Source organism: Daphnia magna, linkage group LG10 (assembly GCF_020631705.1).
Source record: "Daphnia magna isolate NIES linkage group LG10, ASM2063170v1.1, whole genome shotgun sequence".
NCBI lineage: Eukaryota > Metazoa > Arthropoda > Branchiopoda > Diplostraca > Daphniidae > Daphnia > Daphnia magna.
Window position 1 is genome coordinate 404,278 of NC_059191.1, and position 25,995 is coordinate 430,272.

General features: G+C 41.4%; 6 protein-coding genes across 21 annotated transcripts; 4 read left to right on the forward strand and 2 right to left on the reverse strand.

Moving 5' to 3' along the window:
• Positions 1 to 431: 431 nt before the first annotated feature.
• On the forward strand, positions 432 to 3,133 carry LOC116931655 (platelet-activating factor acetylhydrolase). Its single transcript, XM_032939256.2, has 10 exons — positions 432 to 725; positions 1,122 to 1,199; positions 1,262 to 1,362; positions 1,436 to 1,553; positions 1,629 to 1,794; positions 1,867 to 2,107; positions 2,169 to 2,260; positions 2,322 to 2,504; positions 2,583 to 2,728; positions 2,794 to 3,133. The coding sequence occupies exons 2-10, from the start codon at positions 1,148 to 1,150 to the stop codon at positions 2,865 to 2,867; spliced, it is 1,173 nt and encodes a 390-aa protein (XP_032795147.2). The 5' UTR covers positions 432 to 725; positions 1,122 to 1,147; the 3' UTR covers positions 2,868 to 3,133.
• A 549-nt stretch (positions 3,134 to 3,682) lies between these two features.
• LOC116934763 (platelet-activating factor acetylhydrolase) lies at positions 3,683 to 6,054 on the forward strand. Its single transcript, XM_045180314.1, has 10 exons — positions 3,683 to 3,801; positions 4,167 to 4,238; positions 4,309 to 4,406; positions 4,485 to 4,599; positions 4,661 to 4,823; positions 4,892 to 5,129; positions 5,194 to 5,285; positions 5,350 to 5,532; positions 5,619 to 5,764; positions 5,838 to 6,054. Exons 2-10 carry the CDS (start codon positions 4,187 to 4,189, stop codon positions 5,909 to 5,911), a joined length of 1,161 nt encoding a protein of 386 aa, XP_045036249.1. The 5' UTR covers positions 3,683 to 3,801; positions 4,167 to 4,186; the 3' UTR covers positions 5,912 to 6,054.
• Positions 6,055 to 8,972: 2,918 nt separating this feature from the next.
• Positions 8,973 to 16,657, forward strand: LOC116931647 (probable G-protein coupled receptor No18). The gene is made up of 6 exons (XM_032939238.2): positions 8,973 to 9,101; positions 9,594 to 9,726; positions 10,217 to 10,416; positions 11,025 to 11,115; positions 11,601 to 11,905; positions 14,151 to 16,657. The coding sequence occupies exons 2-6, from the start codon at positions 9,660 to 9,662 to the stop codon at positions 15,129 to 15,131; spliced, it is 1,644 nt and encodes a 547-aa protein (XP_032795129.2). The 5' UTR covers positions 8,973 to 9,101; positions 9,594 to 9,659; the 3' UTR covers positions 15,132 to 16,657.
• LOC116931653 (tRNA:m(4)X modification enzyme TRM13 homolog) lies at positions 14,513 to 22,456 on the reverse strand. Of its 15 annotated transcripts, XM_045180308.1 has the most exons (13): positions 22,326 to 22,456; positions 18,440 to 18,765; positions 18,012 to 18,109; positions 17,832 to 17,917; positions 17,595 to 17,732; positions 17,287 to 17,480; positions 16,682 to 16,901; positions 16,361 to 16,548; positions 16,079 to 16,273; positions 15,767 to 16,009; positions 15,573 to 15,697; positions 15,181 to 15,512; positions 14,513 to 15,101 (listed from the first exon to the last, which is right to left on the reverse strand). In XM_045180308.1, the coding sequence occupies exons 7-12, from the start codon at positions 16,873 to 16,875 to the stop codon at positions 15,195 to 15,197; spliced, it is 1,263 nt and encodes a 420-aa protein (XP_045036243.1). In that variant the 5' UTR covers positions 16,876 to 16,901; positions 17,287 to 17,480; positions 17,595 to 17,732; positions 17,832 to 17,917; positions 18,012 to 18,109; positions 18,440 to 18,765; positions 22,326 to 22,456; the 3' UTR covers positions 14,513 to 15,101; positions 15,181 to 15,194. The 15 variants fall into 15 exon arrangements, with proteins under 15 accessions (XP_045036243.1, XP_032795139.2, XP_045036246.1 ...); XM_032939248.2 differs by lacking the exon at positions 14,513 to 15,101 and having other exon boundaries at positions 15,153 to 15,512; positions 18,440 to 18,704; XM_045180311.1 differs by lacking the exon at positions 14,513 to 15,101 and having other exon boundaries at positions 15,153 to 15,512; positions 17,287 to 17,460; positions 17,595 to 17,710.
• On the forward strand, positions 19,067 to 24,775 carry LOC116931644 (transient receptor potential protein). The gene is made up of 18 exons (XM_032939234.2): positions 19,067 to 19,175; positions 19,257 to 19,318; positions 19,375 to 19,493; positions 20,266 to 20,506; positions 20,574 to 20,716; positions 20,777 to 20,978; positions 21,059 to 21,232; positions 21,322 to 21,556; positions 21,624 to 21,776; positions 21,848 to 21,993; positions 22,160 to 22,266; positions 22,334 to 22,467; positions 22,529 to 22,652; positions 22,724 to 22,919; positions 22,997 to 23,149; positions 23,229 to 23,295; positions 23,376 to 23,528; positions 23,611 to 24,775. The coding sequence occupies exons 1-18, from the start codon at positions 19,172 to 19,174 to the stop codon at positions 24,594 to 24,596; spliced, it is 3,399 nt and encodes a 1,132-aa protein (XP_032795125.2). The 5' UTR covers positions 19,067 to 19,171; the 3' UTR covers positions 24,597 to 24,775.
• Positions 24,706 to 25,912, reverse strand: LOC123477064 (cysteine-rich hydrophobic domain-containing protein 2-like). Of its 2 annotated transcripts, none has more exons than XM_045180318.1 (4): positions 25,610 to 25,912; positions 25,300 to 25,510; positions 25,116 to 25,232; positions 24,706 to 25,063 (listed from the first exon to the last, which is right to left on the reverse strand). In XM_045180318.1, exons 1-4 carry the CDS (start codon positions 25,765 to 25,767, stop codon positions 25,043 to 25,045), a joined length of 507 nt encoding a protein of 168 aa, XP_045036253.1. In that variant the 5' UTR covers positions 25,768 to 25,912; the 3' UTR covers positions 24,706 to 25,042. The 2 variants fall into 2 exon arrangements, with proteins under 2 accessions (XP_045036253.1, XP_045036252.1); XM_045180317.1 differs by having other exon boundaries at positions 24,706 to 25,052; positions 25,610 to 25,906.
• Between the last annotated feature and the right edge of the window lie 83 nt (positions 25,913 to 25,995).

Genomic DNA, 25,995 nt, shown 5'->3' on the forward strand with positions numbered 1-25,995 from the left:
TATTCTCTCGGGATAGGCGGGATGTACAAGGAAAATAACATTCCACCACATGATGATTTTCTTTTTTTTTAAGGAAGCAAAATGCGCGAATACCCCTCACTATAAATTAGATGCACCTGTTCGATTAATTCATTTTGCAACATGGTATACAGTGCTAAAGCATGCAGCGAAAAAAAAAATGTATTATTTAATTAAAGATGTGTGGGTAAAAACAAATATCTTGAAACTGTTTTAAAAAATAAGAAAATGGTGAGGGTTATTTTAGGAATGAGCCATTTCTGGAATAATTAAATGACATTGAATTTTTCCTGACTACGCCCTAAAATCGTTTCGCAATTCAACATCTAAAAAAAACAAAACATAAAAAATTTCCGATAAATTGGCAACACAGTCCTACATTGTATAAACAAGATCACCTAAACTGACAAGTCGCTGTCGTTTTGCCCCCTCTCATTATCGTTTTGGGGGGTTGTCTACAAGGTGAACGAGTTCCTGTTTAGTTGCTGGGGAGGACTTGTTTCTACACACACACAAAAAAAAAACACAAACTTTCCCCGTAGCTTTGATTGAACGTCCTCGCCATTCCCCAAGCGACTCTTGTATAGTGCAGCCCAGGTTTCAGAGTTCTACGTTTAAAAAATTCTCCAAACTTCAAGCGCTTTGACAGAAGTTTCAAAAAACAAAACAAAAAAACTGCACGGTTAATCAAAAGATCTGACAACAAGGTAAGACAAACCAGTTCTAACGTTACACGAAAATATGTTTCAATTAACTGGCGAAATCGCACTGGATGTTGACACACGTATCTTTGAAACATCCAATTTTGGGTCACGCAAGAACCCGGCAGACAAACGAGTGAAAGTCGGCACACCTTTCTCGTGATGTCTGATAATGTTTTACCTGCGGGGTTTAGTACGAATGAGCAAGTGAAAGTAGCCTATTTTAAAAAAATATATAAAAAGAGCGCATCTCTCGCGTAGTTCGCGACTGCATTACACGTTGGATAAATGGCTAAAGAATGCGACTGTAACAAGTTTTGCGATTGAAATCTGGCGAATTTGATGAAAAATGGCAAACGCAGCTGGCATTGCGCTTCAGTTAACTTATTTGTTGTGTAACAGGAAAAATCGATTAGCAGCCTAACGTTATGGCGTTACCGCATTGTTACGATGGCAAAACGCATCTACCAATCCCTTCGGGTAATTGAAAATCGTTTCTACAATTTACCTGAAATTCAAATTCTCTATTTTTTCGGTTACAGGGAAATACGTCGTGGGTTGCACTGACATCATGACTGCAGGGGACACGGAGAACGGCTCTTTCTGTCGCATATTCTACCCTACGAAATTAAAAGATCCTTACGTGAGTAACGCAACACGCATTGCTTAAAAATAAAAATCGCAATGATTTCGCCATTTCTCCCCCCCATAAAAAGGAATACTCTTCCCGCTGGGCAAAATACCTTCCCCACGAAATGTACGTCGAAGGTTTCACGGCCGTTGGCGGATTCCGAGTTTATTTCCTGGGCAAAAGACTCATTTCATGGGCATTTGGTACTGAAGAAATAAGCCGATTGTTTTTTTCTTTTTTCTTTAACTGTTCATTTAATTGAATCACATTTGAAACAGGGAATTCTTATATTCCGGTGGTGGAAGACGCTGATCCATCGGATGAACAAAAACATTTCCCTGTGATTATATTTTCTCACGGTATGAAGGCTTGCCGAACGACCTACTCGATTTTCTGTTCTGACATGTCTTCCCATGGGTTCATAGTGGCAGCCGTAGAACACAGGTGTGCTTCGTGAAATTGATGATTAAGAAAAATGCATTACCCATTCATCGTTTTTTTTTTAAATATAAACAGAGACGGGTCTGCGTGCCTCAGTTATAATTTGGAACGAGAGGAAAACGATAAATCGCTGGTCGAGAAATGGATCGCGTACAAGTCGACGTCTTTCGAAGGCGAGGAACTCGCGTTCCGGCAACAACAATTGCAAATTCGCACTCGCGAATGCAGTCAAACTCTTGATTTACTTTTCAAATTGAACGCAGGCACCCAAATTGAACACATCCTTCAACCCACAATAGATTTCGGAATGTTTAAGGTAATCTTTGCAAAGTGCAAAATTTTCAATTAATTAAAAAACAATCGTTTTAAATCGATAGGGCATAATGGATGTGAGCTCGCCTATTATCGCGGGACATTCTTTCGGTTCGGCAACTCTTTTACGCACGTTGGCGGCCGACAAACGCTTCAAGTACGTGTTAACATTGGCCCGCTACTCAACGTGCGCACATTAAATGAATTCTAAATTGCAGAGTTGGACTTGCCATGGACGCGTGGATGTGGCCGCTCAAAGACGAAATCGAATTGGCTAAAAATGTAGCCCAACCCGTTTTGTTTATCAATTCGGAAGCTTTTCAAACTGTTCCCAATCTGAACACTATGAAACTTTTCACTGTCGACGCCGATCACACGGAGCGTCGCGTCGTGACTTTAAAGTAAGTATCGATCGCCTGTTAAAAATGTGATTTCCTTTTCGTTTCATTTTCCCAATTTTTGTTTTTTTTCTACATCAGGGGCAGCGTTCACTACAGCCAAAACGACGTCCCTTGCTTATTGCCGTGGTATATCCGTCGTTTTACATATCACTCGACCATCGATCCCTTGGTGGCCATCGAACTGAACAACCGAATTAGCCTCCTCTACTTGCGCAAACATTTGGGTACATTTCTTTACGCCTGCGAATTTGACGAACTCACGCACTCAATAACCCGTGATATTAAACAGGCCATCCAGCGGACGAAGAGCTTTCGAAATTGGTGGAAAAGCACGAGCATTTGATCAACGAAGGAATTGCCTAGTCAAACCCTAACTGAAAGCTGTCACCAAAATCTACGCAAACGGCTCATTTATTATTCACAAAAGATGCAAATGATTTTTTTGTTTCTTGAAAATAATGGAAAACAGCTCAGACAATCCTACCCACCCCTTTTTTTAGCCCCCCTCCTCGTCCGATAATCGTCTTTCACAGTGCCATTTGGGGCCTAATCACATGTAAGCTGCTTTCAGCCGTGGGAGAAAAATAAAACAAACAACAACAAACAAAAAATAAACTCGTTGAATTGAATTTCTAATTGGCGTATGCAAACTATTTTTCAAAATTGTAGCCCGCATCACGGACTTGTACGAAAAGAAATTAGAGTATGTGCGGCTTACCATAAATGAGAAATAACAATCCAACCGCAGATGGTCGATCCTTTCTGGAGGATCCCTCCAACATCCAATACGTTTCTGCGAAAGACGTAGGCAATCCAATTTTTATCAGAATTTCAGAGAGGCATTTATTTTTAAAGGTAATTTACTTTAAAACTTTAAGTTTTTCTTGCAATCATGGGACTGTAAAAGTTGCACCAAACGTTGCAGATTTAAATGTCCCGAATTCAGTTCGGCTTTCCTGTCGTTTAGCCAGCAGACCCATGAAACATTAAGCATCCGTTGTATATACCTGATATTAAACTGTTGACAACACATTTTCTAGTACCGTTTGGCTGGGTGTCCTTCACGGCAGCTGTAAAAACAACAAAAATGACAAACTAGGTCAAGAGAATGCTGGAATTGCCCACTATAAAATAGATGCCAAATCAGAAACTTTCGTTTGAATATATTTCCAACTGAAATTACCTCCGCCGACTTAGTCCAACCGCAACTGGGCACCGAGCATCTCGTCGTTTCCCGTGAAAAACGAAACATCGGAGACCCTGAAATATTTTTAAAAAATAATAATTGAACATCACTGTAAGCATTTGAAATTATTCATAGCGTAAATCATTCAAATTTTCTCAATTCAATTTGTTTTAATGGAAGAGCTTAATCGAATTGAAGGGGGAGATTCCACATGAACACGTTTTCGTGTACAAAGATCTTGCAAAATTTGTAAATGGAGTTAGGATAATGAAAGAATTTGACTCGTCCTAAACCTTGGCCCTCCTCGAATACGTTTAAGTATTCGAAAGATTTAAACGAATAGGAGAGAAAAGGAGAACTCGACAGTTTATTGGCTCGTCAAATTCAACAATGTCGTCGACTGCGACATTGGAGATTCCCGACAAGCTTAACAATATCGTATTCTTATGCATCATTTCATTGTTATTATTTCCTAGGAAAACAATTCGTTACAACTATGGAATTACCCTATTCTTACGACGGCAAGATACACACACCGATTCCTTCAGGTAAAACAACAACAACAAATAAAAATGAGTTTGTTTTAACAAAGCAAAGTCAAAACATTTCAATCAAAAGGGAAATTTGTAGTTGGCTGTACCGATCTAATTGGATCCAGCAAAGAAGACGGTTGTTTACTTCGCCTGTTTTATCCTACCAACCTCCAAGATGTCTATGTAGGGTATTACGACATCAGACAATCATCAACATTTTTTTATTTTAAAAATAAACCTTCCTTTATACATAAAAAAAAGGAAAACTCTTCTCGATGGGCGAATTGGATACCCCATCAAAAGTACATAGAGGGTTACGCAATCGTTCGCCGATTAATCCCATGGCTTGGCAACATACTCATATCATGGGCATTTGGTAGCGAACATCCTTCGAATGATTGGCTATTTAAAAAGTTGACTCTGATGACTTGATGCAGGAGATCCTTACATCCCCGCCGTTGTAGATGCGGAGCCATGCACTAGACAGAGATTCCCAGTCATCGTCTTTTCACACGGTCTGACCGCATGTCGAACGACCTATTCCACCTTCTGTTCAGATTTGTCTTCCCATGGATTCATAGTGGCAGCCATTGAACACAGGTGGATTTCATTAATTTTTTAAATAATTAAAATCCCACCGCTAACGAGTTCACTATACTATGGCGTAGAGATGGATCGGCTTGCATGAGTTTCAGCATTGAAAAAGGACAAAACAAAGGTCCTCTCACAAAATGGATTCCCTACCAGCCAATGCAATTTGAAAAGGATGACATGCCATTACGCCAACAACAGTTGCAAATTCGCATGCGAGAATGCAGTCAGACTCTCGATTTGCTTTTCAAACTCAACGGAGGAGCTGAACTTGAATACATATCGCAGTCTTCAATGAATCTCGCATCATTCAAGGTTTTCACAAGATAAAATATAAAACCATTGGCATAAAACGATTGACGTCACTGAACGTGAATAGGGCGCGATGGATTTGAGTTCGCCAGTCATCGCGGGCCATTCTTTCGGCTCGACTACGCTCCTCAGAACATTGGCCACCGACCAACGCTACAAGTAGCTTTTCGTTTTAATTGGCTCACTAATTATAGCGTCAAACGTTCTTTTCCTTTAACCGCAGAATTGGATTGGCCATGGATGCGTGGATGTGGCCGCTAAAAGACGAGCTCGAACTCACTCGAAACATTCAACAACCCGTTTTGTTTATCAACTCGGAAACATTTCAAACTGCAGCCAATTTGGATAGCATGAAACGATTCGTTGCGAACGCGGATTACGCAGAGCGTAGTGTCCTCACTCTGAGGTGCGTATCGATCCATTTTTGCTTGTACAAACATTTTTTTTTCTTTCTTCCTCTTTCAAAAATGTTCTTTACTCCGTACACAACAGAGGAAGCATCCACGATAATCAGAATGACGTGCCCTATTTATTACCTTGGTACATCCGCCGTTTTACATATCATTCCGTCATCAATCCCTTGCTGGCCATCCAGTTAAATAATTGCATCTCATTACGATACCTGCGTCAATATTTGGGTACGTTTTCTTAACATCCAATCCACCGCCCACTGAACGTCCATAATCAAATGGCTGTTTTACTATTTCAAAGGACATCCGCTGGATGACGAACATTCAAAGCTGTCGGAACATTACGCCCAATGGATTTACCAAGGAATTCCCTAGTGCAATTATCCACTGATAAGAGGATCACACATCCGAAAATTTATTTTTAGAAAAACAAAACAAAAACTTGTTTAAATATCCGCACACACATTTTTTGTTTTTAATTTTCAAGTTACTGTTAATAAACGAAAAATAACAGCTGACTTGTCTGCCATCCTATTCAAAATAGCTTTAGCCGATCCAGCTCATCCGGAAGGAGCCACCCCTCCGATATCGACCTTGGATATAAGATGACGTGCATATTGCTTTTACACTCCCCCGAGAAAGGAGGGCAGAGAGTGACACAAAACATCATGCCTCGTATATACATGTACAACTCGTAATCAGTTGCTCACGCAGAGCTTTATGATGGGGGGAGGGGAGGAGTCGTCTTCATGTACAATCAAGTCTCAGAGTACGAGGCTACAAAGCGTATTATTACAAAGCACATGGAGAGATTCATTCTCTCTCTTTTGACTGTAGTAGAGACATAGTGTGTTGCGTAATTAGACACGAAATGCTGCGCTGCTGGCCGAAAAGCGCCAAGCCAATTGCATGTTCTTTCGACGGATGGAAACAATTTCCGTCTCTGATTGATTCGCTAAACAAAAAACAAAAAAAAACAAGAAAGAAAGACTTGGAATAACGTGAGTTAATGCATATAGTCCTGTACTGGGCCTGCTTGCCATTTCTATGACATTGTCTCTTATCTATTGTTCGCAGCAGTTGATCGGATGAAGACGGACAACGGACGTTACGTGCACAGTACAATTTCTGAATAGATTTATTGAATTTCTTTGGCCCAGTTGCTCGCGAGATTGAATCACATTTCTTGGAAAGACGAAGATCTTTCAACTGTTAAAGGCGATTTCAACTGAAACCGAATTCTTTATCACGGGAAAAGGGACATTTCTTTTAATAAGGAAAAGGCGTGCACGACTCGAGCCGATTATTACGTGCTGATTAGGCGGGAATTAGTAAACTTGTTACATGGCCATTTATAAGACTCAGTTAAGCCTAAACAGACGAAAAATAAAACCCGAAAAAAAAAAGAGGAATCAAACGCCTACAGATTTCGGGAGCGACTGGCCTTCGGGCACAATAGACGAAGCCAATTGCCATTGATTCGCTATTCATCGACATAAATCAGTTGAGCGTGTAATCAAATTCGCCAAAATCAAATAGGAAATCGATGAACCTTGACAGCAAAAGGCACCACTGTTTTCCTTTCTCAGATTTTGACAGATGTGACCAAACGAGTCTTTTCATCCCTCTGCAAACAAAACAAAAAATGTCATAACGATCGATACAAAAAAAAAAAGGAGTGACTCTATTAAATACGCGAATGCCTTAACGTTACGATAGCAACCTACTGGGACGGAAGTAGGCAGTGGACGCACAGATCCGCTTACTGTCACGTGGTTTAAGCAGTTTCTTGCTGGCAGGACGGAAGTACGTCCCAACTACTTGCTCGCAAACGCCCAAGTCCGTCTCATCACACGCCTAGTGGCCAGCGGCTCCTTGGCAGCTCAATTAATGAGTTATAAGCAATTCCTCTTTTACTTTGTATTCTTCGTAGTGCATTCGACCGCGATTAACATCAAACCCTGCTCAAAATAAAAAAACCAGAAAAATCTAAATTCTTCATGGCTATTATTTAGTATTCAACGTGATATCATATAGAACCACCGTTTGTTTCTTTTTATCTCTAGAATATGACGAACCCCATTTCTTTTTTAAAGGTAGAAAGAAGTAGGAGAACAGCCTTTATTTTATTATTATCAATTTTTTTTTTATATAAAAGCCATAAAAAACATAACGAAGGTCGTGGCGGGTTAACAACTTCCGCTTCTATGCGGATGCTCTTCATCTCCTTCTCTCCTCCAAGAAAAAGAAAGTGGGGCCGCTCGTGACGTCGTTGGACAACAAATCGGTATAGTCCGGAAATTCGATGCTGATGAATTTCTATCATCGTAACCCTTAAAGTCCAGCTGGCCCCATATAGTATAAAACACTAGAAACAAAACAACAAATCGCAAAGCCACGCGACAACAATTACACTTTCAAACAAACAAACAAAAAAAGGGCCAAATTGTTTGGACAGGTTGCCAATCAGTGGGAAAACGCCCGAATCTCGCACGTCTGCGTTGATTGCGACTATCTGCAGAGAGTACACGTTGTCCGGCTTGCCAGCGCCTAAATGCTTGACGGTGGCCCAGACAGATTGACATGATTAGATTGCCTGATTCAAGGTTAACGTTTTTTTTTTCCTTCTCATTGCATAAAACCCAACAGACAAGAGGCACAACAAAAGAAGATCATTGCCAAAATAGAAGGCATACAAAAATCAACCGTCTCTAATAATAAATCAATAGCCTCTTCTCCGCCAGCGCCATTTGTGCCGCTCTCCTACCAGTGAGGTGCTTCATCGCAATCCTTCGTTCATTGCTTTTATCGTTGTCGACAATCTACCAACCGGAAATGAGCTCGCCCATCAAGCGCCTAACTTCCCCCCTCCACCCGGTGACAACTGCACGAGACATTTGCAAGTGCAACCTTCATTTCTCAGTCGGGATAATTTTGAAGAAAAATATAAAATGTTTGACAAAAGTTTTCGAACCTGTCGGGGGGAAAAGAGAGACGCGATGGGATGCAATCTCGCAAATGTTAGCCGTGACACGTTTGTAAATATCTTTTCTGCCTTGTTTTGGGATGAAAATGTGACAAAATACTGATCAACTTGACACTATTTTGTCATTGTATGTTGGCAGAATGTTGGACGTCATCGTCGGCTGTTGTTATTCCACTCTCTCTAAGCCGGAGGGTTAGTAGATTCTGCCTTTCGGTTAGAACGGCAAGAAGAAAAAGATGATCTGGCCGCTCTGCGCACGCGGCAAAATCATATTAAACGTGAGGGGGAGGATGTGTCTAAAGGAAGAGTGAAAAAAAAAAAGAAAAGAAAACTAGAGGAGAGTCTCTCCGCCTTCGATTGCGGAACGTGTCCAGTCGTCCGCCAGCTTTCACGTCAATCGGATTGTCACACCCTTTCGCATCGCTGGAACAGTTCCACCGTCCCATCCAACTGGTATTTTTTGTTTTGCCCCCCCACATTGTTTTTAGAAGAACACGGAGGGATAGCAAAAGAATATCAAGTGGCAAGTGAATCTCGTCAATTGAATCGCTGGATGGATTTCGCATATTCGGACCAAGGGTAAATAAATAGAAAAATGTTTTAAAAGATGAAATCTTTTAAATCGGCACGAACAAGGAGAAGCGTCTCTGCCCGTGTTTTTGTTGTGTCACGACCCTGTTTGCCCGAACTCGAACGAGAAACAATCGGATTATTCAAATTTACCCCCCCTCCCTTTTTTTTTTTATAAAGGAAATTTTTAAATGTTGGTGTACACCCGCAAAAAAAAGGTCAGACACATACAATAAAACTGAAGATTTCGGATTTTCAAATATTGCAACTTGGAAAAAAAAAATTAATCAACGTGCAAATTTTATGCAAGTGTTGGCATTTTTAAAAGCCAGCGATTAAAAAGGCTGAGACATTTCTTAATGAGAGCCAAACTCAATTTTTCAGAAACGTTTTTTCTTAGTGAAATTTGTTTTGGGGAGGGAAGGGGGGAGGGGTATAACGCCAGATGGCTGTTGCCGCGTGAATAATTGGATATCTAACCAATCGCATAATGGTTTTCAGGTTTTTGCTATAAGAACAGGAGGTCGCTTGTTTGACTCGCTACTCGTTAAATCGATCGCCCGTCCCATGAAGTCATCGTGGATCAACGAGTCGCTACTTCTTGTTGCACCTGCAGCAGCAGCAACAACGGAAGGTAAACACGAAATTGATTACAACTGTACATACGACGCTATTCTATTCGTAGACGCGGAAAGAATCACCTTATTTTCAAGTTTCAATACCAATGTTGCTGGAATTTTTTTTTTTTTTTGCAATCTTCCAGCAAAGAAAAAAAAAATGCGATCGATCAACTCGAATAGAATGGCTGACATTTGCCGAGTAATGAAATGACCCTAAAATCAATATACATCCCAATATAATAGACTATAATAGATTGTCCGAATCATTTCGATGTTTCACTGAGATCCAGTTTCGGTCATTTCATGAAACTCTTTCTACAGAAAAACGTACCGATCGTTAAACTCCGATGATTGGCACAAAACGCAACAAATAACAACATTCTTGTCAATAAATAAGATTGAATTTCGCGTAGCAAACACAAAGACATTGCGTACACTGGACGTGAAAATTCAATAAAAAAAAATAATAAATTCAGTAGCGAATTTTCTTTTACCCCCGTATAGGCGAAAGCAGTAAACAAGATGTGACCAACAAAAGTCTGAACGGCAAAGATTTGAATAATGTGACGGACGCTATTAGCGACGACGTCCAACTGGCGGCACGTGTGGCGATGGGCATTGGCCTCTACATGTTGGCAATGGTGACTTGCGTCGGAAATGGTATGGTCATCCACGCCATCCGCACAGAGAAACGGCTCAGAAAAGTAAGCGCGATCAATTCACATTTTTCGTTTCGTTTCGTGATTGTCGGATATTTGACGCCGGAGGGGGTCTTAATTATTAATTACACCACTTCTCTTCCGGATGACATCATCTGCGTAATTCTCCCCCCCCCCCTACCCACATTTGGTAACATGGCTTTCCAGATAACTTGATTTTTAATTATAAAACGAGAGCCAAAATGGATGAGATTTCACATTTCAAGATTTGTTTTTTCCTTTTTAAAAATAAAAAATAAAAAACGCAGCTGCTGTTGCTACGCTCCAAACCAGCAGATCAAAAAGGGTTTAATGGAAACAGACAGAAATAATAACTGAAAATCTTTGTTCTCTTAAACCTTGGAATAATACGGCCAAAGAGAGAAAGAGAAGATCAATAAAAAGCCACAAAAGAAGCATATAACGATTCAAAATGCAAACAATGTCGTCAAAGAGAGTCCCGCTTATTCAATAATTTTCAAACGATAAGCTTTGCGGGAAAAAAAAAACCCTCTCAGAACCAATCAAAATGTTTTAAACAAATAGCCTTGTCTCCCCACTATAAACAATCAGCCAACCTTTTCATCACCCATTTCTTCCCAATAAAAAAAAAGGTATCAAATTTGTTCATCATGAGCCTGGCCGTTGCTGATTTGGTGGTAGGAGTTTTCGTGATGCCTATCAGTGCCATCTACGTCTTAACAGGTAATTATAGCCTTCATCTAAGCCGACGTAAGCTAATATAAAATCTTTCGGATATTAAAAAAAGAAAGAAACGTAAATCTCAAGACCAAACCCATAACGAAACAAAAATGTTTCAGTTGAGATATCGTTGATAACGGACTAAAGAAAGATCTTGCATTTCCAATCCCTTACGAAAAAGAAAAGCAATCCATACTTAAACTATCTATCCGAAAGATTATACCAGCCATTCATCGCAATACAAAAAGGACATACACACACAAAAAAAAGAGCCATTTCTCCTCTCACGATAGCAAGGCCAAAGGATAAACAGCAGTAGCCTATTTGTCAGTTAATTGAATTTTTTTTTTTTTTCCAGTTCAATAACCAAACCTGTCTAGCCCCTATCTATAGAAAAGCAGCGATGAATTTTCTGCTAAACAAATTCTTGGCTAGTTTTCTTTAAAAAAACGTACAGTTGAACATTCTTTTAAATCTGACACTGACAGATCGGTGGTACTTTGGCGCCTGGATGTGCGATGCGTGGCTGTCAATCGACTATTGCGCCAGCACAGCTTCCATCTTTAACCTGTTTGTGCTCAGTCTGGATCGTTACTGGTCAATTACATCGCCGCTCAAATACCTCAGAAGGCGGACAAAGAAACGCGCCTTCCTCATGATTGCCGCCGCATGGACTCTCAGCCTACTATGGATTCTGCCCGTCACTGGATGGTCCAGCATGACGGACGGAATCAAGCTCAACTCATCGCCAGACTCTTGCGACACGGAATTTGCCGATAACATCACCTTCAAAGTGAGTTGAACAATTTTTTTGTTTTCAAATAATTTAACGAGGGGCAAAAAAAAAAAAGTGTAATCTAATTGCCGCCATCATCGCTATTTAAAAAAAATGGAAGCAATTTTCTAGCACATGCTCGTTAATTTCGTGTGACGAGGATATGAGATAGGAACAAAATAGGATGACTGCGTGTGACAACTGAATCAAGAAATGTGAAAAGGCAACGCCTTTTCTTCCTTTGAATCACGTTCCGTCAATATCGAGACAATGGATTTGTCTTGGGGGTTAAGCGGACCAGCGCCCGGCACAGCACGATTTGACAAAAATCAACTATTGCAAGGCCGTGTCAACGGGACACGTCAAGTGGATTCAATCGATAAGTTAAACACTTTTACATGGCGCTCGGTTGAAAGATGTTGAGCGTTTTGGCACTCCAGGACAATATAGCTTCCTGCATGGTTGAACATCCCCCCCCCCAACCCATAGAAAACCCATCGGTTTTCAATTGACCACGTCGTTTCGACTCCCCCGTCTGTGTGTGAAATGTACACAATCGACTCTAGAAGATTTGTCTACAAATTTCCCTTGAGCAGCTGTTGCTCGAAACACTCAATTAAACATGTTTTCTTACTAAAGGGACTGAAACTCAAGGACCATTTTACCATTGCACTCATCATGGGTAGCGTAAACTTTATGTTACATCTCACGTAACATTCATCCAATTTTCTCACCACTGAAAAGCAACATGGCCACTCGGGGCATTATTGCTTGTCAGTTTGTCTTTTTAGTGGGTAGTAAAAAAAAAGAAATGATGGTCAGTGAATTGATCCTACCTAGTGGATGATTACGAGGCAACTTGTTCCAGTTGCTGAAGTACATTTGACGTTTTCATGAAAGGAATATTGAGGATGATGACTTCTCGATGGAAATGGAAGGATGTTCTGAAAAAATAAGCTGTACTTTTCAGCTCTTTGATATTCACATGAATTTTATGGCAGCTGTTGAGAAAAGCTGGAATATTATTGATGTTGGCAATGAGCCAATGTGGCATGCCTCTTCAGTTTTTTCCATCTAAAGTTTTGTTGGTCTACCAAGCATTTCACAAAGCTTGGCTTAAATATCTGCAGACACGCATTGTCTCTTTCTCTCTATTTCTGTTCACTGGAATATAAGTCAAAATGTATTGTCATTTCCCTTGATAAAGAGATTCACATTCCATAAAATGGTAGCTATTACCTTTCCATTGCAGAATCTTGTCTTGAGAAATGACGATTTTATCAAACGTTTACAAAACTAGAGTTCAGAACATAGAAAAAAGTTCTTGGCAGCCATTTGAAATTGGAGGGAAAACTGTGACGGAACAAAGTTGAAACGTTCATCTACGGCGCCCAGAACATGTGCTCTCGACATTTCATTACCAACGTTGCCTTTGAAATAAACTTGATGAAGTTGATGTCTTGATGAATATTATATTTAATAATTAAATAGAAAACGGAAATTTACCTGTAAAATCCAGAAACATCTATGTTTAAATCTCCATCAAAATTGCACTCAAACATCAAGATAAAAACTAATCGAGCCTTGTTGCCATGTCACTTTTACGATTCTACTCCAAAAAATATGTACATAAATTGTAATGAATGTTTGCGTCAATCTCCGTTCTCATAAAAAGAAAGTAATTCACATTCTTTTAAGCATGTAACTGGAAAGTTGCGACCAAAAAAGAGCATGCTCAGCGTCCGGCAAACTTGCAGGGCAAAAAATCCGTGCAGACGAACACGAGATAGCTCTCAGAGGCACTTTCGTTTCTTTTTTACTTCCGCCTCATAACTTTATATCTTTTTTCTTCGCCCACTACGTAGCTTCCTTTTTTTTTCCTCCTCTTGCTCTTTAGAAGACTATACCTTTTTTCCCCTTTAAGACTTTCATGGGTCGTGACGCGTTCCCTTCTTACAGCCCACGAGGTATGGCGGAAAACTTACCAAACATACGAACGAAAAGCTCAGCCAAGCGATGACATTCGTAATGGAAACCCATCTACTTTCTGTTGATCTCACCCAGCATTCTAAAATCACCTAATAAATGTGACTTTGGATTGTCAATAGCACAACACAAAAAGAAAAAAAACTTTTCGCTTTTCATTTTAAAGACGGATGACGTCAGTCTAAAAGGCGTCTGAATTGGACGTTGAAAATGTCGTATCCGTCTTGTGTGGGTGTCAAGTGTCGTGAATCAATTAGTAATCGATGCCATTCAACAGGTGACTGCTGCGGTAGCCAATTTCTATGTTCCAACGCTATCGATGCTGTACATTTATGGCCGAATCTTCCGCACCATCCGCCAGCGCAGTCGTAACGATTTGGGTGAAGTGACAGTTTCAACTGCTCGGAGACGGCCTCATCAAGCCCCAGCAATCGTTTCGGACCACGGCGACTCGACAAGCCTCCAGGCCATGGAGACGGAAGACGATGTAGTCGAGGATCAGCCCAATATGAGAGCACTGGAGAGGGGCCTTTCTACAATGGCCCGAAGCTGGAACCATTTCAGCGGGAAATTTAGATGGTACAGTCACAGGACTTCGCCTGGAGCTCTACAACCAGCTGGTTCATCTCGTAGACTCCGTGCCGACCGTTCAATATTAGATTTTTACGAAAGTTTGACATTAATGGAACTGCACGGAAGTGACGGGGGATTGGACAGTGCGAAGCAGAGTACGACTCATTACATCGACGTGCAAGTCAAGGTTGAGTATGTGGACGACGTCGTAGATCGTCGATCTAGTAGACATCGATTAGACAGCGAAAAAGTTAGCAACAGACGACAACAACAACAAGTTTGCAGACAGTCTACAAAGTCCAACAACCATCAGGGTGGAATCGCAGCTACAGCCATTCCATCTGTGCTGATTTCGCAAAAAGAAAGAAAAGCTGCTCGCCAACTGGGCGTCATTGTGTGCGCCTTCATGGTTTGCTGGCTGCCTTACTTTATAGTGTTCCTCGTCGTGGCCGTTTGCCCGGACTGCATCGGCGACACGCTATTCAAAATCACTCTCTGGCTAGGCTACATCAATTCTACCCTCAATCCGGTCCTTTATCCGCTTTGCAACGCCAATTTCCGACGAGCGTTTGCAAAAATGTTGAACAAGACTTGCACATGCTGCCGCAATTCGTCCTTCCAGCGAAGTCAAACCTATCCGCTGCCCGTTCCACCTCTTCCGCAGAGTCAGCAATCGCGATTCTGATCATCTGTCTGTGCAACTATGTCAAAATTTCAAAAGAATGTCTATTTACCTAAAAAATTGACTTTACGAAGCATGCGCAAGCAAGAGAACATTCTCAGGAGAAATGTCCGGCTCGACGTAGTACAAAAGCTTGGCCTGAAGTGGCCACGAAGACAGAAATTCGACTCGGCCACGGTCAATGATTTGTTTGCACTGACGTCCGATATTTTCCCTGCGTTCGATATCCAAACCCATGGCTGCGTATCTTCCGGGTAAAATGCTGGTTTTGACTTCGTTATCTTGAACAGCCTCACTGTGTTCTTTTGCCTGACGTGATCCACATACTGCCCAGCTCGTCATGGCTCTCAAGATAGCAAAATCCGTCTGGCTCAGATTTAATTCCTTTGAACATTAATTAAACAGTTAGTAAGACAATACTGTGCAATTATAAAGAACAACTACCTTGAAGAATGCTTTCCCGACGTAGTGTCGCCAGGTGCACTGATGATGGCAGCAAAGAGCTATGCAAACTCCCTGTACCAATCCATTCGGATTATTGGCTCTATAGAGGCAATTTAACGCTAAATCTAAATAAAAAGGACTTTAAGTTAATAGGCTGTTCTCGATTGCAAACTCAGCACGAATTGTAAACATACCTGTCGCTGCTCCACACAAGTGTTTGCCGATTCCGACAAGTCTTCTTGTGTCGTTGCGAACGAGCGGTACCTGTCCCAAATCCACGTCAGCAATGTCTGCTCGCACTCGGTGGATGGAAGCATGGCTTTCACCGTCCACCTTGTACCGGTTGTCGTGCTTGTGCCTGGGTGAAGACTTGTCGATCATCAGCAAAGCATCCGTTTCCAGGTCAACGGCCTGACCTACCGCGTAACTCAACTGCCCTGAACGTACAAAGTAGCGAAATTGTGGAAACGAGAAATTGTTGTGCTCTAAATACTGTAATAAATTACCTCTGCCTGAGCCAAATTCGACATATGTGCTTCTCGTTTCCCCAGACGTCAAAACACCAACTTCGGCCATATTGTAAAGGATGGAAGAGCTTTGGAAGACGTGACGCCAACTTCCTCGACTCTCCGTCAGCGAAGCAAGTGTAGTTTCTAGCACTGGATGACGCCCAACAGACACTGGCAGTTCTCCAACATATTCTAAAAGCATCAATGGATGCGTAAATGGATTACACTTGTTGAGGAAATCTGTTTTAGTAGGTAGCAAATTACAATTCTGACACCCACCTGAATGGATCTTGGAAACCCTGGCAATGATGGCTAGTAGTTCTTCGTCTGACAAAGTTCCAAGGTTGACTTTGATCTCCTCATTGTTGTCAATGACATTAATGTTTTCCTTTATGTATTCCGGCAGCGGTTTGGGTTTCGAGTTACACTTCTCCATGTGCTTCGCCAATTGTGATACAAAACATGAACTGAAAACATAATGTTTGGTTATTATTCCTTTCCACGAAATCAAGACTACTTGTAACATGCCCTTTAATGTACAACAAACCATTTCTCCATACAAAAATGTTAAAATCATCAAATTTAGTTCTTTTTCATTACTGATTTGGATCGTATGGACAGGGCGTTCGTGCATATTTAGCAGCGGAAGTAGGACAGACTTGGTTCGCAGCATCCAATGACGCGTGTTCCCCGCAGAACTTCCGTCCCGGTTTAACCGACATGCGGCAATATCTTTTCTTTGTCTGTAAAAAGTATGCGCACGTCACCGCTTTTGTATTGTCGGACGAGGCCATTGAATTGGCGACCAGAATGTCGAGAGCTATGTCAATTCAAAAGAATGCGAGCCACATGAAACGTGAACGGCATACACCAAACAACAAAGCAGACGACGTTTTAAGCAAAACAGCGCTCTGCTGTCAGATAATAATTTTTAAAAAAGAACTTTGCGAAATTGCCGTTTAGAAAGCACATGTTTTTTGGATACGCCATGTTCAAGGAAAAGCAAGAACAAAAAATAGGTTTCGTTCTGTTAAGGGAGATTTATGGCGCAAACGACTTTTAATGCTCGTAACCTGCCGCATTCATTCCAACAAAGAGCGCCAGAGACAAATTGGTCTCATATTAGATACCAAGATGATTGTCGGACATGTTATTAGCTTTCTCGCAAAAAGTATAGATAGTTATATGGTCTTGTAATATCTCACCATATAGTGGGCGTGACTAGCTGAACTCTCCTATTCACCAAGGCTAACGGGAGATTAAGGCGAACTTTGTTGTTCGTACTTCAGACGGAATAATACCGAATCTATCGTATAAATCTTAATGTAAACAAGTGACTGTCCAACCGCCAATTTTTCGCCAATTCAGCTTCTTCGGTCCTGTTCAGGCACAATCGTAGCTAAAGAATAACTCCTTTTAAATCGAAACTTCAACTACGACAGGTTTTCATTGATCAAATGAAACCCAACTTATTTGGATCGCAGTTTATGGAAATTCGGGCAGGCTTACTCACTGAGATTTAGACGCCATCAGGAAATGCATTCCATCAAAGTGTTTGATTAATTTTCCTATTCGTGGTATTGTAGTGGTTGTTCCATTGCTCTTTAAGCGGTTTTGGCACTGCTATGGCTTTAAAATAATGAGATGATAGCTGATGGAATTATAAAAGACGGAAATAGAATTCTGGTTCTTTCATAGCTATGTAACTGGATTGTTAACTAATGAACACATAACGCGCTATGAAATATACCTGGGATTCATTGACAAATCAGCAGATAGTCGAAACATTGATAATTTCCAAAAGGTACATCATTCGACTCTGAGGTTCACACCAATCTGCAAGATATTCAAGGATAAAATTAAGAAAAATTTACATTTTCAAAGCTGCTTTTTGCTTGAATCATAATTGACAAGCTGATAGTTAATGTACCACTATCATTAACACAGTGGTAGACGATTGCTACGTTTAACGGGAAGACATTCTCCTACGGAAGGCCTCGTCGGAAGACCCTCGTCTTACTGGGATATCTGAAACGTAAAAAAGAATCCAGCGTCACACAAATATTTTGAATAAATTACGAGCGTACAGAATGCAAGTTGAGTAGCCCAGTTGGGTTTCTAATAAAAAAATCAATAAACAAGATACTTCCAAGTTCCCAGTCATTACCAGAATTTGTCATCAAATTCGAGACATGGATTTTTGTAGCCCCTTTCCCCCCTTTCATTGAAGCGTAAAATGTTTGTACGTTTCGGAAAATTTAGCACATACACAAGCAAAGTTTACATGAATGCCTGGCAGGATGCATGGTACAGTAGGTAAAAGTGTACTTGAAAAAAAAATGTGGATGAGCGTCTTACCGATCGATATTAAGTCTTTTATGTCAAGCCTAGTAGCCACAAAAGAGTCGGTTGAGTGTAGGCTAGTCATGAGCATTGATGTACACTATATAGCTGCACGTTCTGTCACGGTTGGTGAACGTGAATTGATAGGCCCCCCTCTAGATGGGTTTCCTGCATCGCCCCTTTTCCTCCAAAGCCGAATACAAATTTTTCTCATCAATTCTCCGGCAGGAATGTCGTCGATGGTGAACACAAAGCCGTGGGGCGCAGCTACCGGCTGTAACTGATATAAAATCGATCACAACGACATAGCCAAACCGGGCAATGTGTGCTTCTTGTTATGTCTATCATTCGGGGGGAAGAAAAACAAATACGTGGCATAAATCTATTTTGTTAGTGGTTTAAAAAATGAAATAAATCAAATGATGGGAAATGAATATAAAATTGGAGAGGTTGGGTTGCTGAAGGGCAAGCAGGATATGGATGTTCTCATAGAAGCCAGCACCATATAGTAATCCTTTTAAAGCTAAAAAAAAAAAAAAACTAAACACGAGAGAGTCGAAAAATGCACGAATGTAGAGCCATGCTAACAAGATTAGTTAGAAACATAACTTGAAACAATTCGCAATGAGGAAGTATTGGTACCAGTATGCAGACTACAAGGGCCTCAGTAGCCCAGCACGCCAGCTGGCCGCTCGGACAACCCAAAGAATACCTGGCCGTTTCTGACGCGGTCCATTTACCGCAATCATGGGTGAGTGTTACATCATTTTAATAATGTTTTAATTGCATCTGCCCAAACAATTGCAACTAAATGATTTGAAAACGTTTTTAGCGCCCATGAAGGGGTCCGCATCGAGGGAGGGTCTCATTTCCCAGGGCTCTCAGCAGAGCCTGGTAAGTCGGTTTCCATCGAATTACAATAACTATTTAACAATCAATTTGCCTAATAGATAAGCCTGAAAGAGGAGCCGCAGTTTGTGATGGGTCCACCCGTTGAATCGATCCTGAAAAACGAAGAAAAACGGTTCCTGTTACTGGTCGAACGAGGCGATTACAACGGTGTCCGCACGTTCGTACTTCTTTGCTCACTTACTAGATTTAAAAAAAAAATCGCAAATTAAAACATGATATCAAAGTTAAACTTTAACTAAAGATTGAATCAAAGAGTATCGACCCACAAAATAAGATTTCATGTTCTTGCCAGTGTTTAGTCAGTCACACGCTTGACCGATTTGCTGAGTCCATCGTATATTCACTGCTAAAGCCCCCTCTCTTTCTTGTAAACTTTCTTTCTCACAAAACATAAGCTCGAGGGTTATCCTGTAAAAAGAACTAGCCCATAAGAAGAAAAAAAACTCGAGCTTTGTGTAGCCTAGTAGAAAAGAGTAAAAAATAAAATAAAAGGAAACTCTAGCAAAACTTGTCGTGTGCATACCGAAAAATCGAACCATCGGAGCAGGAAAAACATTTTTCTTTTTGCAAACTGCCCCAGATGTGTGTACACACACAGCCCAGTCTACATTGAAAATCCCTTTGGAACATGTTCCTATTGTAGCCTTCAAAATGTAAAGTGCATTTCGAAAAAAAAAAAGATTCCCGGTATCACTATAGAGTCACCCCGTCCAATGTCTTTGTTTCTACGCGGAAGAGACAGAAGAAAGAAAAAGAAGGTAGAATGCGACAACATGTGCCGAACGTGTTCGCTGGAATCGCGTTGTCCTGTTTCTACGTCCAATACACTTAAGGATTAAGCGAATTCTATATGTATATAAGGGCGATCTAAATGTTTACGTTAGAAATGGCTAAAGAAAAACGTAACGGAACTCTTCGGTTATCTACAGTTTGTTGCAGGATTACAAAGATCGTCCCGACGAATTGAATCTGAATTGCACCGATCCGCTGGGACGTACGTCTCTGGTTATCGCCATCGAAAACGAGAGTTTCGAGTTGATTGAAGTCCTACTCGAAGGTGGAATCAAAGTGTCAGACGGTCTACTTCACGCCATCAGCGAGGATTATGTCGAAGCCGTTGAATTGCTGCTCGAATGGGAAGAGAGGACCCATAAAGAGGGCAGTCCTTACGTATGTTTTACAAGTCAATATTTGAATATGTTCAAATGGCTAACGAAACATTTGAAAATTGCATCAGAGCTGGGAAACGCTAGACAGCGAAAATGCCACTTTTACGCCCGATATCACTCCGCTAATTTTGGCTGCCCATCGAAACAACTACGAGATTCTCAAATTGTTGCTGGATCGTGGAGCTGCGTTGCCCATGCCTCACGACGTCCGGTAATTAACGGCAATACCAATCAACAAAATAGCTCGCTATCAACGTTTCCTCTCGTACAGGTGCGGTTGCGATGAATGTATGGCATCCAGCAAAGCCGATTCCCTGAGGCACTCACGCTCCAGGATCAACGCGTACCGGGCTCTTGCGTCACCATCTCTCATCGCCCTGTCCAGCAAAGATCCCATTTTAACGGCTTTCGAACTGAGTAAAGAACTTTCCCGCATGTCCGTCATTGAATCCGAATTCACCGTCGACTATCAGGTACACAAGCGCTGCAATTGTGCCAGGGGCAATTATGAACGACATGATGTCAAGTGCTTTATTTGAATTGAAAATTGCAGCAATTGGAAGAACAATGCCAAAAGTTTGCTACGTCTCTACTGGACCATGTCCGAAGTTCGTACGAATTGGAGACGCTTTTAAATTACTCTCACGATTCGGAAGATGTTTGGGAGCCCGGAGAACGTCAGACGCTTGATCGACTTGAACTGGCCATCAAATACACGCAAAAAGACGTGAGTTTTAAACTTGCCCATTTTGAAACTGCAAATATTTGACTTTCCTCTTCGCAAATTTCCCATACGAAAAAAAAAACCAAAAAAAGTTTGTGGCTCACGCCAACGTGCAACAACTGCTGGGGGCTATTTGGTATCAAGGTTTACCGGGATTCCGACGTCGATCGCCGTTCGGTCAGATCGTCGAGACAATCAAAATCGCGGCCAAGTTTCCCATTTACTCGATGCTTTACATGATCGCACCGACGTCGGTCAAAGGCAGTTTCATCAAGAAACCTTTCGTCAAATTCATTTGTCACTCGGCTTCCTATCTCTTCTTTCTCTGTAACGATTCGCCAAACTATGTGCTAACTCGAACCGAAATTGATTCAATTCTACGCCCACATTTTAGCTCTACTCGGACTGGCTTCTCAACGCGTTGAATATCTCCTTATTGAATGGTTTGGCACCGACTGGATGCAAGAGATTCTTGAGGATTGGAAACGTCGCGAAAGAGGATCTATACCAGGACCTATAGAACTATTCATTATGCTTTACATAGGCGGTTTGTTCATGAAATCTAACAAATTTAATCGCCATTTCGTGTGGGGAAAAACAAGTCCAATTGATTTTTAGGGCACATCTGGGCCGAGGCAAAAGCTTTATGGTCCGACGGTCTAATGGACTACATAATGGATCCATGGAACTTGATCGATTTCACCTCGAATAGCTTCTTTACTGCCTGGATTTTTCTACGAGCTGTCGCTTGGTTCATCGTTCAGGTATTTCCAAAGCAAACGAATTTTTCATTTGAAAACCCAGAGGAAGAGTTGAGCTTTCAATTCAACCTCCTGCCAAAATCTGGAAACCTTACATGTTTAAAATAACATACCGCAAACGAAAACTGATCGCTAATCAAATTATTCGTGGCTAAAAAAAAAAAAAAAGAGGGAACAGTGGGCCGGACAGAACCCGTGGTATCCGCGGGAGGAGTGGAGTACGTTCGACCCTATGTTACTCAGCGAGGGAATGTTTGGTGCCGCAATGATTTTCAGGTATACAAAACACTGTGAGCTTATGATACTCAATAAAATAATTCGGAATTTGTGCTTACCTTTTCAGCTATCTGAAGACGGTGCACGTGTTCTCGATCTCTCCGCATTTGGGTCCGCTACAGATTTCTCTCGGCCGTATCATTATCGATATCATCAAGTTCTTCTTCATCTACATGTTGGTTCTCGTCGCCTTTGGATGCGGTAAAAATCTGCTTTAATTGATTTTCCATGTGACATACTAATCAGAAATTTACCGATAAAGGTTTGAACCAATTGATGTGGTACTACGCCGATTTGACCAAGAAGAAATGCTTCTGTTTGCCAGACGGAGGTCCTGATTGGGAAAACGAACAAGAAGCTTGTTTCTTTTGGCGTCGTTTTTCCAAGTATTTAAATGCTACAATCAAACTAGATAAGTACAAGGACGCAAACGAAATAATTACCTCGTTAAACGCAGTTTGTTCGAGACATCGCAATCCCTCTTTTGGGCCAGCTTCGGTCTGGTTGATTTGCAATCATTCGAATTGCAAGGTATCAAGGGTTTCACGCGATTCTGGGGCTTGCTTATGTTCGGATCGTATTCCATGATCAACATTATCGTCCTCCTCAACATGTTGATTGCCATGATGTCCAACTCGTACGCCGCTATTGCCGTAAGTTTCCCTACTTTTCACTTTAAAAAATTACATGAATTATTTAGCAGTTTTCTTTCTGAATAACGACGTAACAGTCCAAGAGTGATACCGAATGGAAATTTGCTCGTTCCAAACTTTGGCTCAGCTATTTTGATGATGGTGCCACTGTTCCACCACCGTTCAACGTGATGCCGACACCCAAATCCTTGTTGAATCTGTGCAAGAAGAAACAAACGCAGGCAGCTAAAGTATGTACACGTCCAAAGAATAAGAAATTTGAAACGATGAATACGCGTAAAATTTTACCTGACTGTGCAAACATTTTAGGAAAAGAGTTTACACAAGGCCGAAATCAGACACATGGAAGTGATGCGACTCTTGGTCAGACGTTATGGTATGGACCTGTACATTTCAACCCTAAAATTGAATCAGCCCTACAGACTATTAAAAGTGATCATTTTCAAACGCGCACAGTAACGGCTGAGCAAAAGAAAAGCGAAGAAATGGGTGTCACCGAGGACGATGTCAACGAAATCAAACAAGACATTTCTTCCTTCCGGTTCGAATTATTGGATATCCTGCGCAATAACGGAATGAAGTGCGGCGAAGCCGAAAAGGGCAACGCAGGTACCTGTCCATTACAAATTTGTTTTTGAAATGGCTCGAATAATAATTTTTTAACGAATTATTACCCAATTTTTTGTCCTAGCCGGAAAGAAGGGAAGACTTCGTGAACGACGTTTGAAGAAGGGTTTCCAGATTGGTATGGTTGAAGATTTGATCAGTTCGGTGATTGCCAACGCCACTTCCGAGAAGGGCCCTGTAGATGTTTTCGGTAAGATTGCCAAAGTCATGGCTTCTCGTAGCAGCTCCAAGATGAAGAAACGAAACGAGTGGAATGCAATGGCGGCTAGTAGAGCGTCCATCAAGCGGAATCCAATCGGATCGAAAGCACAGAGTAATCAAAGGTGGTCGCAACAGTCGCTCAGACGATCCATTATCGAATCGGAACGAGCTGATCTCCTTTCCATGGATCCCGATCGCATTGTGGAATACAATCCGCGCCTTAAGGAATACACTCCCGCTACTCGTGTAGCCTACGCCAAGTTCAAGCGTAACACGCTAGGAGTCATTAATGAAAGTAGCAAAGAACAAGAAACGGGAAAGAACAAAAGACTGAAGAAATCGAACGTCTCTCTAAAGAAATTGGCATCCGATCCGGACATGAAGTCGAAAATTGCTGCTGCCGGGGTGGTGACTGAAAGTGAAGCTCTTCCAGTACAGAACAGTGCCATAGGTAAACCTCTTCAGCCAGCCGAAGTTATTCTTGAAGAGAACGAATCAGTCACTCCATTACCTCCTGAGCCTTCTCCCACTCCTGTTTCTCAGACACCTCAAGTGCCCACTCCAACTCCTACTCCAACTCCAAAACCGACCACTCCTACCCCAACGCCAGTCACTCCTGCACCAGTTCCGTCACCCGTTCCTACGGTTTCGGCTACTGTGGCAGCATCACCCATTCCTACGGCCTCCGCCACTGTGACAACGCCACCCACTCCTACACCTGCTTCGCCTCCTACACCAGCACCTTCCTCACTCCAACCACGTATTTCTTCTCGTCCAGCAGATAGGGACCGTTCACCCTCACCTAGGCCTGCTTCTCGTCCAACGACTCTGAAAGATGGATGGTTTTAAACTGTTTGAATCAGGTCGAATTGTGTAGGTAGATTAGAGCATAATTTAAAACTTACAGAGTCTGCTATTTTCTTTGTTCTGCCTTATCAGCTGGTTATCCATCCTGTAGTTTTCTCCATAAACGACATGTTTATTGCCCGCAAAACACTCTAAATATACATGCAATGACAAGCTCCGAATATTTTTGTTGTTTTTACTTACACAAAGTCTTATATGTGATTAGGGAGTCGTTTAACACTTAGGCGAAGAGATCTTTAAGTTGTCGTTTTGACAACCACGTCCACTCGGAGGAAACGTACAAGCGTAAGATTTTATAACAGACAATTCTGGACGATGAACAATAAACGATATCCAACAGTGAGCAGTCATAATTGTGTGCCATTTTCCATGAGGTATGGTTTCTTGTTAATCGGGCCGATGGATATGAAGTCGTGGTACAAATTCAACTAACAAAACCTTACAAAACACTAAGAACATTAAACTAGTCAATCAAACAATTCAGCAAGGTATTTATCTTACATATTCAACCATGGCAGAGCTATCACATCTCTGTTTTGACAATCTCCAATGTAATCCAAGTTTACTGTACAAATGGCTGTTTTCCCAGTCAAGGAGCTTCTCTAAGGCATGTCTTGTCTAACAAGAGAAAAGGTTTACCACAAATGACCTGTCAATGTGTGATGTTATAAAATCTTGAGCTTACCCTTTTACTGAGGCACACGACAGGCCACAGCGAGCAACCCAGGGTACAGCAACAACATATGCATCCACAAAATAACCATTTGACATTCACTGGGAGAGTTTTTTTCAAAACAGAGTTTATTCTCTGAAGGGTTTCACTGAATTCTTCCGGGGCAACTTTGCCAGTTAGAGCAGATGGGAATTCTGTGTCAAAGCGATTGCTTAGTCCAAACCTGAACACCATAAATGAACAACAGGATAATAACATTGCAAAACATTTTATGTCTAATTTCTGTAAAGGTATCTGATGAAGGATGCAGCTAATCACTTACACAGTAACATTTCCAGCACCTCGGATAGCAACCGGATCACGGACAGATTCCCTGTGAAGAGTTAGTAAATCAACCCACTCTGCATTATCTGTATGAATTCCGTGGTAAACATCGTCATGAAGAGTCGATATCGCATTTAGGTCTTCTTCGTTTGCCATTATAGACCTGTATTCAACTCTAGTTCATTCGGTACATTTTAGATCCATAAATCTACATCACAGAAACGCACATTCATCATCGTACTTGATTTAACAGCTGATTCCACCATTCAGAACACTTGTACGTACTTAAACAGGAAATCAACAGTTTCATGAATTAGAGAGCTCACGATGTCACGAATTGACTGTAATGAAAGTGGAGTTGCAGCAACCTCCGCTAGAGGCGCT